Source organism: Arabidopsis lyrata, assembly GCF_000004255.2.
Source record: "Arabidopsis lyrata subsp. lyrata unplaced genomic scaffold ARALYscaffold_6, whole genome shotgun sequence".
NCBI classification, from domain to species: domain Eukaryota; kingdom Viridiplantae; phylum Streptophyta; class Magnoliopsida; order Brassicales; family Brassicaceae; genus Arabidopsis; species Arabidopsis lyrata.
Genome location: NW_003302550.1, coordinates 20,581,013 through 20,591,782, shown reverse-complemented (window position 1 = coordinate 20,591,782; position 10,770 = coordinate 20,581,013). Strand labels below are relative to the sequence as shown.

Below are 10,770 nucleotides of genomic sequence, written 5' to 3'. Positions count from 1 at the left end.
GGAAGTGAAGGATAAAGTTGGAAAAATTGGTAATTTTGAGGGTTTTTTTTTTTGCACAAAACCCTAGTATAAATACTCAGTGTATCTATACACTGTTGTTTAATCAAATGAGAAATTGAAAATCTTAACATCCCCTTTTCTTATCTTCTCTTTCGTAATAAAGACAGATATGTTTGCTTGTTGAAAGAGTTGTTATTGTGTTCTTATTGCATCCCTTTTTGGTTTTGATCCAAAAAGTCATCATTAAAATACGTACATTTGATTCTTTGATTTTTTTTTTAGTCTCAATACATAGTTTTTTTTAAAAAAAAAAGTTTCAATACATAGTTTGATACGTGTTACCAAAGAAAGCTTATTCAAAACATTTCTTCTTCAACCCGATCCCACAAACCCAATTGGCGAACTTGTCATTGTGATTTGATTTTAAATCTATGCCTCTTGATCTTGTCATTGTGATTTTATTTCAAGTTTGTTTTCTTATAAGACAAGGAATAAAGCTCTGAATAAATGAAAAGCATGTCGTGTCTCCTTCACTATTGGTTGGTCCCTTGACTGTTTTTATCTCTCACTCTCACTGGATTCACATGAGGTTTTTGCATACTTGTAGTTGCTTAACATGTTAGTCTAAATGGTATAACATATTTTTTATAACTCCAATTTTTTATACGTACTTATCACTAATTCTTCTTTACAAATCCGTCTTTATTAGCTACTAATTTGTCACCGTTCTACAATAAATTATTGTATATATCACATGCAAATCCATTTTATATACTTACTATTTTGCTAACTCAAATTTTTCACGAATCTTGACTAAAACCAATAAATACATTGGGCCGGTAATAAAAATATATTGGGCCGCTAAAAAAATTTATAATTTAAACATGTCTGTTTTCGTAGCAGCCACTCTAAGAAAACTAGTAAATGGCGGAGGAGGACCGAGACGGCGCAACCGCCGGTGTAAGAAGCCCTAACCACCGAGATTTAATCAGCACTCTGCCTGATGTGATCCTCCAAACAATACTCTCCTCTCTTCCAACAAAATTCGCCATCCGTACTTCCATCTTATCAAAACAATGGAGGCATGTATGGTGCAATACACCATCTCTCAACTTCGAATGGTGTGGGAGTTACCTGGGGGCTGATCCGATAAACGAAACCTTAGCTCACTACAAGGCTCAAAAGATGATGAGTTTCCACCTCTGTCTCACCGCTATTAAAAACACTCCTTACATTGAAAGTTGGATCGAATTCGTCAAGTCCCGTAACGTTGAGAATATGACGATTGATTTAGGTTCACGTGCTTCTTCTGATTATACAATACCTGATTCCTTCTACATCAATTCATATGTCAAACAACTTACCCTTCGTTTAGCGTTTCATGATCGGATGATTCCCCGTGGCTCCGTATGTTGGACATCCCTCAAGGTGCTCGTCTTGCGTAACTGCAACCTCTTTGACGGATCTACTATACCTAAGATTCTATCTGGTTGTCCGGTTCTCGAAAGCTTAACGCTGTATATGTGCCGTTGCTATAACCTCAAGGTTCTTGATCTCAGCAAATCCCTGCGTTTGACTACATTAGAAATCGCTAACAACTGTTGGGTTTCGGGGCAAATACATATTGTAGCACCACATATCCATAATCTCACTTTGACCGTCCCTCCTTACTGGCCATGTAATTTAGTTGATGTGTCGTCTCTAACGGAAGCTAGACTAGACATTGGATTTAACTCACAAGAAGCATTTGATGCTGATTTTCTTCAACAGTTTGTTCAAAACATCATAGAGAAGCTGCGGAATGTAGATAAGCTTACTTTTGGGGAAAAATTTATCAAGGTATGTCAAAGCGGTACAGAGTTACCAATCAAATTCAGTATATAGATAAATTTATAACATATCATGGTCTCGACATTATTAATTTATAGAGGTTTTACTGTATATACCAATGATCGATGATTCTTCTCTTGCTTTCGTTCTAGTTAGGTCTGTGTTGTGGTGTTTCTTTACATATGTTTGTGCTTTTTTTTTTGTTAGATTTTGTCTCTTGTCGAGCTTCGTTGTCTTCCTCTTCCGTTGTTCAAATTCAAAGCTTTGACATTTGAGACAATGATCTCTCAATATGCGATTCCTGGTATGGTAAAGTTGGTACAAAGCTCACGTGAGTTAAAGAAGCTAACCGTACACATAAAGGATGAGGGACGCATCATACCGGTATATATATTTACCATAGTCCTCTATTATTTACCTTGACCATTCTAACTATTGTCGAGTTTCAAGAATCCAAGATATTGACACTTTGTTTGCATAAATAAAAAAAAATCTTTTATGCTGTACAGGACGAGTTTCTTGACTACTACTTGAAATGTCATGGCTCCAAAACTGATAAAACCTGGACCTCGGAAGCGAGGCTCTTTAAGAACATTATCCGCGAGAATGTTGAGTCGATGCACATGGCTTCGTTCATGGAACTTGTGCTTAAAATCACAAAGACTTTAGAGAATATGGTGATAAGGTTTGGAAGTTATCTTGAAGAAAGAAGATTTGAAGAGTTGCTTGATATGGTTCCAGTGCTTTCCCATGAAAACAATAACGTCTCCATTGTGCTTGGCTCAACCACCAAATCAGATCAAACGTTTTTTGTCTCAATGAAAGTCAGATCAAATGTTTAAATGTTATAAGTTTGATTAAGGGGTGGCTATTGTTTTCTTTATCAGCTAAGCCAAGAGGTTGAATCTTGCAGTTTTTACAATACCAAGCAGAATTAAAAACACATGAAAAAGAGTATTATATTTATATACCTAACATGAACTTTGACTAAGCACATAGTCTGAAGAATTGATGATTCTCCATCCTGTAGGAGTTATCAGATACAAGGTGTCAAAGTTTGATCTGGTTCAGTTCACCAGTACAAAGTTTTTGCTAGTAAATGGTTCGTCATTCTGTTCTCCAATAGATAATATAGCAAAAGCATCAAAAAACAATCAAAGAACAAGAAATATTAGGGATAATCACCAAAAACTAGTTATGACGATGATTGATTTATTTTAATTTGACCCCACATAATTTCAAAAACTTTTAACATGACACCCGATACTTTGAAAAATAGATTATTGCTCCCCGCAAATCAAAATTACATTACAAAGTTTGAAGTTCAAAACATAACAAAGAAATAAAGACTTTCATCTTATTCATAGAAATTCCTGGATGGAAAAATTCAAAATTCTGATAATTGAAGGTGAATAATAACAAAGAAGACCAAATTAATGTTGAATAAGCTTGAAGAATTGAAGATAACTTGAAAAGGAAGTCTTTTGTTTAAAACCAAGTTATGGATAATTAGAGATAATATTAGAATATATTAGGAGTTATCTAATATGTTGTAATTTCTATTAGGGTTAGGAATTGTATCCTCCTATAAATAGAGGTCGAGTTATGACATTAGGAGATATGAGAGTTTATGAGTTGTAGAGAGAACTTGAGAAATTAAGGTTTTGGATGTATGTTTTGAGTTAGTTTCATACAATAAAAGAGAGAGTCTTTTATATTCATAACCTTGATATTGTTCTTAAAGCTTTTGGATACAAGATTTGGTATCAGAGCTAATATTGTTCACGATCACGAGGAAAAACAAAGCACGATCACGAGAAGGTGATCTGTGAAGAAACATGGAAGATTTGATCCCAGTAGGTGATAACAAGGAAGGAGGAGGCTCCTCCTCTATCAAATGTCCGATGCTAACTCCTACAAACTATACGTTCTGGACTATACGCATGACGATGGCTCTAAAGGTTCATAAAGTCTGGGACGCTATAGAACCAGGATCAACGGATGTTGACAAGAACAACATGGCTAGTGCTCTTCTTCTGCAGTCTATCCCTGAAGCACTAACACTACAAGTCGGGAAACTAAACACTGCAAAGAGGATATGGGATGCGATTAAATCTAGAAACCTAGGAGCTGATAGGGTTAAAGATGCAAGACTACAAACCCTAATGGGTGAGCTTGAGAGAATTAAGATGAAAGAAACAGAGAAGATAGATGATTTTGCAGGACGACTCTCAGAATTATCTACAAAGGCTGCATCACTTGGACATGACATTGAAGAACCAAAACTTGTTAAGAAATTCTTGAATGGTTTGCCAAGGAAAAGATATATACACATAATAGCCGCACTTGAACAAGTTCTTGACCTAAATTCAACTACTTTTGAAGATATAGTTGGTAGGTTAAAAGCCTATGAAGAAAGGATTTGTGATGAAGAAGACAATCAAGAGGACCAAGGTAAATTGTTGTATGCAAACTCTGAAACACAACCCTGGTACTCAAACAGAGGAAGAAGTCAAGGAGGCCGACGTGGTAGAGGAAGAGGACGTTCTGGTTATGTCCAAAATAATAATTACCAACACAACAATGGAAATTACAGAGATGCAAGTAAGATAACATGCTATAGGTGTGACAAGCTAGGACAATATGCCTCTGATTGCCCGGACAGGTTACTTAAACTTCAGGAGACTCAAGAAATTAAGAATATTGAAACACAAGAAGCAGACGCACTAATGATGCATGAGATTGTGTATTTGAATGAGAAGAATGTTGTTCCAAACAAATTTGAAGCAAGTTCAGATAATGAGAACGTTTGGTACTTGGATAATGGTGCTAGCAACCATATGTCAGGAATATTAGCCTATTTTTCAACAATTGATGAATCAATTACAGGCAAGGTTAGATTTGGGGATGATTCTCGGATTGATATCAAAGGAAAAGGCTCAATTACGTTTATTGCTAAGAATGGAGATCGAAGAACTCTTAATGATGTATACTACATCCCAGATTTAAAAAGCAACATTGTGAGCCTTGGTCAGGCCACTGAGTCAGGATGTGATGTTAGAATGAGAGATGATCATTTAACACTCTGTGACAGAGAAGGGAAGTTACTAGTTAAAGCTAAAAGATCGAAAAATCGGCTTTACAAAGTCATTTTAAAAGTTGATGATACTAAATGTCTACAAATTGGTATCTCAAGCATCTCATCCAAGTGGCATGCTAGACTAGGGCATATTGGAACAGAGACCATGAAGACAATGATAGAAAAGGAACTTGTGTTTGGCATTCCACATATCAAAATAGAAAAGGAAATATGCTCTTCATGTCTCCTTGGAAAGCAGGCAAGGCAGTCTTTTCCACAAGCATCATCATTCAGAGCAAAAGGTATACTTGAACTCATTCATGGGGATCTTTGTGGACCAATCACACCATCCACACCATCAAAGAACAGGTATATCTTTGTTTTAATTGATGACTATTCAAGATACATGTGGTCAGTACTTCTAAAAGAGAAAAGTGAAGCTTTCAACAAGTTCAAAATTTTCAAAACTAGCGTTGAACAAGAAACCGGAGCTGCAATAAAGACATTTCGAATTGATAGACGGGGTGAATTCTTGTCTGCTGAATTTCAAGCTTTCTGTGATGCATCTGGCATACAGAGACACCTAACCGCACCATACTCTCCTCAACAAAACGGAATCGTTGAAAGGAAGAACAGAACATTAATGGGAATGACTAGAAGCATTTTGAAGCATATGGGGGTTCCAAATTACTTATGGGGAGAAGCCATAAGACATGCTACCTATATAATCAATAGAGTTTCAACAAGAACATTGGATCATCAGACTCCATATGAAGCATTCAAGAAGAAGAAACCAAACATTGAACATATAAGAGTTTTTGGTTGCATAGGATATGCAAAAACAGAACATGTACATCTCAAGAAGCTTGATGATCGATCAAAAATGCTAGTACACTTAGGAACTGAACCAGGCTCCAAAGCCTATAGGTTACTTGATCCAGCAAAACAAAGAATTGTAGTCAGCAGAGATGTGGTTTTTGATGAAGATACAAGCTGGAAATGGAACAACTCTGAGAATAATACCAACTTTGAGATCACTTTTGGTGAATATGGGAATAATGGTATAAAAGAAAGTGCCATTAACAGTGAAACAGAGAACATTGAGGACAATGAAGAAAACAGTGAACCAGAGGGAGAACACATTTCACCAAACAAAGTCCCTGATACTCCAGAACAACCAAAACTAAGGAGGTCTGAAAGAGAAATAAAGAAGCCAAGTTACCTGCAGGACTATGTTTTACTTGCAGAATACGAATGTGAGAGACTTTTTCTTGCCATAAATGAAGAACCATGGGACTATAACGAGGCTAAAGAATCAAAAGAATGGAGGGATGCATGTACAGAAGAGATTACTTCTATAGAGAAAAACAGAACATGGGATTTAGTAGATCTTCCCATAGGAGCAAAACCAATAGGTCTAAAGTGGGTGTTCAAGATTAAGAGAAACGCTGATGGGAGAATAAATAAATACAAAGCAAGACTTGTGGCAAAAGGATACGTGCAAAAACATGGGATTGACTTCGATGAAGTCTTTGCTCCAGTGGCCCGTATAGAGACCATTCGATTCATTCTTGCTTTATCTGCTTCTAATGGGTGGGAAATACACCATCTTGACGTAAAAACAGCATTTCTCCATGGAGAATTGAAAGAAGTTGTTTATGTCTCACAGCCTGAAGGATTTGTAACAGAAGGAAGTCAAGACAAAGTATACAGATTGAACAAAGCTCTTTATGGATTAAAACAAGCTCCGAGAGCTTGGAATACAAAACTAAATACTATTCTTCTGGAATTAGGCTTTGCTAAATGTTCAAAAGAACCGTCTATATACCGAAAGAAAGAAAGAGAAGAGTTTCTGGTTGTAGCTGTCTATGTGGATGATCTACTTGTTACAGGCTCAGACTTGAAAATAATATTAGAGTTTAAAAAAGGCATGGCAAGAAACTTTGAGATGAGTGATCTAGGAAAGCTCACTTACTACTTAGGAATTGAAGTTACTCAGAGTGAGAATGGTATTCTGCTAAACCAAGAAAGATATGCAAAGAAAATCCTGGAGGAAACTGGATTTGCAGACTGCAATGCAGTTCATGTACCAATGTGTGCAAATTTAAAGATAAGTAAAGCACCAGAAGAGAAAAATATTGATGAAAAGGAGTATATAAGGAGCATTGGTTGTCTCAGATATTTACTTCATACTAGACCAGACCTCTCATACTGTGTTGGAGTTCTGAGCAGGTACATGCACAAGCCTAAGGAGTCTCATGGAGCTGCATTGAAACAAATTCTAAGGTATTTGCAGGGAACTAGATCATATGGACTTTGTTTTGGCAGAGGAAACAAAACAAAATTAATAGGATTCAGTGACAGTAGTCACAATGTTGATGAGGATGATGGAAGAAGTACTACAGGTCACATATTTTATCTCAATGACTGTCCTATAACATGGTGCTCGCAGAAGCAAGAAACTGTTGCACTCTCATCCTGTGAAGCTGAGTTTATGGCTGCTACTGAGGCTGCCAAACAAGCCATTTGGCTCCAAGAACTTTTGAATGAAGTAACTGAGGAACAATGTGATAAAGTACTGATTCTTATTGACAATAAGTCAGCTATAGCACTTACTAGGAACCCAGTTTTCCATGGCCGGAGCAAACACATCCACAAAAGATATCATTTCATTCGGGAGTGCATTCAAAATGAACTGGTTGATGTGGATCATGTTCCCGGAGAAATTCAGAAAGCTGATATACTTACAAAGGCTCTTGGGAGAATCAGATTTAAAGAAATGAGGGATCTTATTGGTGTTCAAGATGTGAGGATTAAAGACTTCAAGCTTAAGAGGGAGATTGTTGAATAAGCTTGAAGAATTGAAGATAACTTGAAAAGGAAGTCTTTTGTTTAAAACCAAGTTATGGATAATTAGAGATAATATTAGAATATATTAGGAGTTATCTAATATGTTGTAATTTCTATTAGGGTTAGGAATTGTATCCTCCTATAAATAGAGGTCGAGTTATGACATTAGGAGATATGAGAGTTTATGAGTTGTAGAGAGAACTTGAGAAATTAAGGTTTTGGATGTATGTTTTGAGTTAGTTTCATACAATAAAAGAGAGACTCTTTTATATTCATAACCTTGATATTGTTCTTAAAGCTTTTGGATACAAGAATTAAACATTGTTAAGTTCTTGGTTGGTATTCGCGGTTTTCTCAGATTCAGTATGAGCGATCGCACTTGATAAACCGATGTAACCAGATTGTTTTTCTCTTTCCGCCAATATTTTTTTTGTGGACTTATAGTAGGCACCGTACAATATTAATTGAGCCAGTCCAAATAAACATCCTATTCCATTTGGTATCTGCAAATATCATCCATTATGAAAAACAACATTAAATTACTCTCTTTTCTTCAAGAAAAAAAATTAAACAATTCAAATTTTACAACCTACACACAATACTATATACACATTTTTCTTTCAGTTTTCTTTCATGAAAATTCTTTACTCAGGTATATACATTTTTTTTCTTGTCACATAAGTTTTAAATATAGTTTTATAGGTGCAACATGAAATTTTTATGAAAGAGACAGAAAAAAACTCACAGCCATGAATGGGTCGAAAGGCATGAGAGCATAAATGGTCCAAACGCCTGCGTTTAGAAATCCAGCTACCGATAACCAAAACGGCATGAACTCCACACTTTTTGTTTTTATTACCATTTTCTTTATATTTCATGCAAGGACAAATGAAAATGGTTAATGAAATGTTGGTTCCTACCATAATTTAGTCAAAGAAAAATAAATACATGGACCAACAAAAATAGGGAAGAGATTTAAAGAGGAAACAATAACTTCTCAAAGAAGAACACAAGCTTCTAAATAAAAAAAATGAAAATGAAACGTTACGTACCATAACAGATAATGGAGAAGCGTACATCATAACGTTGAAAACGCAACATACGATTCCAACACTCATAGTACGTTTTTCGGTAGTGTGTTGGAGAGTAAATACCAAAACCGCGAGAATAGCTATGAACGCGGTTTCACCCGCTATAACAGCGGATATTACCAACCGTTGTTTTTGGCGGCCACAATAAACGAAAAATATGGTAAGGAAAACGATTTCGATCAAAATCCCCGTTCCGTTGATTGTAACGACCAATGTACTGTCCGGGTGCACCGTTGGTAGCCCGTAAAGAACCCAAACCAAACAGTTTATGAGAGTCGCTAAATACGGTATTGGTGAATATTCCTCCACTGACTTCTTTTTCACTATCCGGACAAATGTTGGCCTGATGTAATGAGACATTAATTAAAAGTATTAGTCCTTTATTATAGATAAATACTTTTTTAACTTTTCTCTTGTTTTGGAAGAAAATCTAGTACATAAATAAAATGTCTTTATTGTTATTATTAATATCATAGGAAAAAAAGATTATTCTATGAGAAAAAAAAAGTTTCAACTTTTAACATTATGATTACACAGAAAATTTAGAAAGCTTTCAGTGAGAAAGAAAAAAAAAACTCTCAGATCTTTCAAGAGGAACCCATGTGTTTAAATTCATGAAATAAGTTTGGTTTTCTTTAAGAAATTCGATTTTAGTTTTTTTGAATCTCTCTTTCATTGTTTCTGGAATATTATTTAAATCATATAGCAAAATACTTACGTTGGTGACAAGAACAGACATAGAGCGATGAAGTTTCCTGCAAACAAGATCATCCCAAGTTAAGAAGAAAAACAAAACATGATATTAAAAATAACTTGTAGATGTGAAAAATCTGGACTAACCTATTATCCCCACAATCTTCCGAAGAAGGTTTAAATGTGCAACCACCATAATTTTGAGTGTAATTGGTGATGATGAAATTTTTCAAAAAAAAAAAAAAAATGGTGGTGATGAAAAAGAAAAGAAATTAACTAATTATCGAGAAATGTGAGAAACCATTTTTTTGCTTATAATCAGAGAAGAATGTTGGTCGATTGGGTAGTGTTTATATAGAGAGAGATCATAGAGAACGCATAAGTGAGAATACAATGCATGCACCGTGTGAAAGAAAAAGTAAGTACAATTAAGTAACTCTTGTTTTTAACTTTTTAAAACTAATTTTGGAGAGGGTATTGAATTAAAAACAAACATTTATTAGACTTGTGTATAAACGAAAAATGTATTGGTATTTATTCATTTGCTTCACTTTAAAATATGTTTGAAGTATTTACATTAATTATAAAGTAAGCATCATTTAATTTGTTTGCTGTATTTAGTTAAAAATGTAAGGGAGTGTTATTGGTTTGTGATTTAGTAATTAAGTAACTCTCGTTTTAAACTTTAAAATTAATTTTGGAGGGTATTGAATATAACACACACATTTATGAGAGTTGTATATAAACTAACAAATGTCTTGGTAATTATTCATTTGTTTCAATTTTAAAGATGTTTAAAGTTTTACATGTAGATAAAGAATTAATTTGTTAGCTTTTTAGTTAAAACATTATTTATTATCTACCTAAGAAATATTCAAATAAAAATTGTCAGAAAAATAATAATAAAGTTTATTAATTTGTATTAAAAGTTGAAAATATCAAATCAAATAAAATTTTTTAAAAACATCACTTAATATAATACAAAGGGTGTATATATTTTTCTAACCAACGTAATAAAAGAGTTAGTTTGTTATTATTATAAACACTAGAGAATTAGATTTTCTCACTGCAATTTCAATGTTAGTAGATTGGCTGATGTTAACTTTTTAAATATATAAAGACCAGAGTCAAAGCTCGTTATGAATATTAAGTATTATAAAATAAAATTTAAAAAAGTATCAGTGTGTCACTAAAAATTTTATACTCCGCTAAATTACATTTGGCTTT

The 10,770-nt window shown here is 34.4% G+C and overlaps 3 protein-coding genes across 5 annotated transcripts; 2 read left to right on the top strand and 1 right to left on the bottom strand.

Annotated features, from left to right (window-relative positions):
- Positions 1-1,131: 1,131 nt before the first annotated feature.
- On the top strand, positions 1,132-1,908 carry LOC110227529 (putative F-box/LRR-repeat protein At3g18150). The gene has a single exon (XM_021021945.1). The coding sequence runs from the start codon at positions 1,186-1,188 to the stop codon at positions 1,882-1,884; it is 699 nt and encodes a 232-aa protein (XP_020877604.1). The 5' UTR covers positions 1,132-1,185; the 3' UTR covers positions 1,885-1,908.
- A 121-nt stretch (positions 1,909-2,029) lies between these two features.
- LOC9308609 (F-box/LRR-repeat protein At3g03360) lies at positions 2,030-2,908 on the top strand. Its single transcript, XM_021021946.1, has 2 exons — positions 2,030-2,214; positions 2,340-2,908. The coding sequence occupies exons 1-2, from the start codon at positions 2,110-2,112 to the stop codon at positions 2,670-2,672; spliced, it is 438 nt and encodes a 145-aa protein (XP_020877605.1). The 5' UTR covers positions 2,030-2,109; the 3' UTR covers positions 2,673-2,908.
- Positions 2,909-3,223: 315 nt separating this feature from the next.
- LOC9308608 (bidirectional sugar transporter SWEET7) lies at positions 3,224-9,943 on the bottom strand. Of its 3 annotated transcripts, none has more exons than XM_021021942.1 (6): positions 9,691-9,943; positions 9,569-9,605; positions 8,812-9,193; positions 8,505-8,624; positions 8,078-8,262; positions 3,224-3,267 (listed from the first exon to the last, which is right to left on the bottom strand). In XM_021021942.1, exons 1-6 carry the CDS (start codon positions 9,737-9,739, stop codon positions 3,264-3,266), a joined length of 777 nt encoding a protein of 258 aa, XP_020877601.1. In that variant the 5' UTR covers positions 9,740-9,943; the 3' UTR covers positions 3,224-3,263. The 3 variants fall into 3 exon arrangements, with proteins under 3 accessions (XP_020877601.1, XP_020877603.1, XP_020877602.1); XM_021021944.1 differs by having other exon boundaries at positions 8,812-9,067; XM_021021943.1 differs by lacking the exon at positions 3,224-3,267 and having other exon boundaries at positions 8,010-8,262; positions 9,691-9,942.
- Between the last annotated feature and the right edge of the window lie 827 nt (positions 9,944-10,770).

Bases quoted from the DNA above. Each gene is read 5' to 3' on its own strand.
- LOC110227529 (XM_021021945.1), top strand. From the start codon at position 1,186: ATGATGAGTTTCCACCTCTGTCTCACCGCTATTAAAAACACTCCTTAC.
- LOC9308609 (XM_021021946.1), top strand. From the start codon at position 2,110: ATGATCTCTCAATATGCGATTCCTGGTATGGTAAAGTTGGTACAAAGC. The intron at 2,215-2,339 runs GTATATATATTT...TATGCTGTACAG, and splicing joins ATGAGGGACGCATCATACCG to GACGAGTTTCTTGACTACTA.
- LOC9308608 (XM_021021942.1), bottom strand. From the start codon at position 9,739: ATGGTGGTTGCACATTTAAACCTTCTTCGGAAGATTGTGGGGATAATA. The intron at 9,606-9,690 runs GTTAGTCCAGAT...TCTTGTTTGCAG, and splicing joins GAAGATTGTGGGGATAATAG to GAAACTTCATCGCTCTATGT. The intron at 9,194-9,568 runs GTAAGTATTTTG...TCATTACATCAG, and splicing joins TGTCTGTTCTTGTCACCAAC to GCCAACATTTGTCCGGATAG.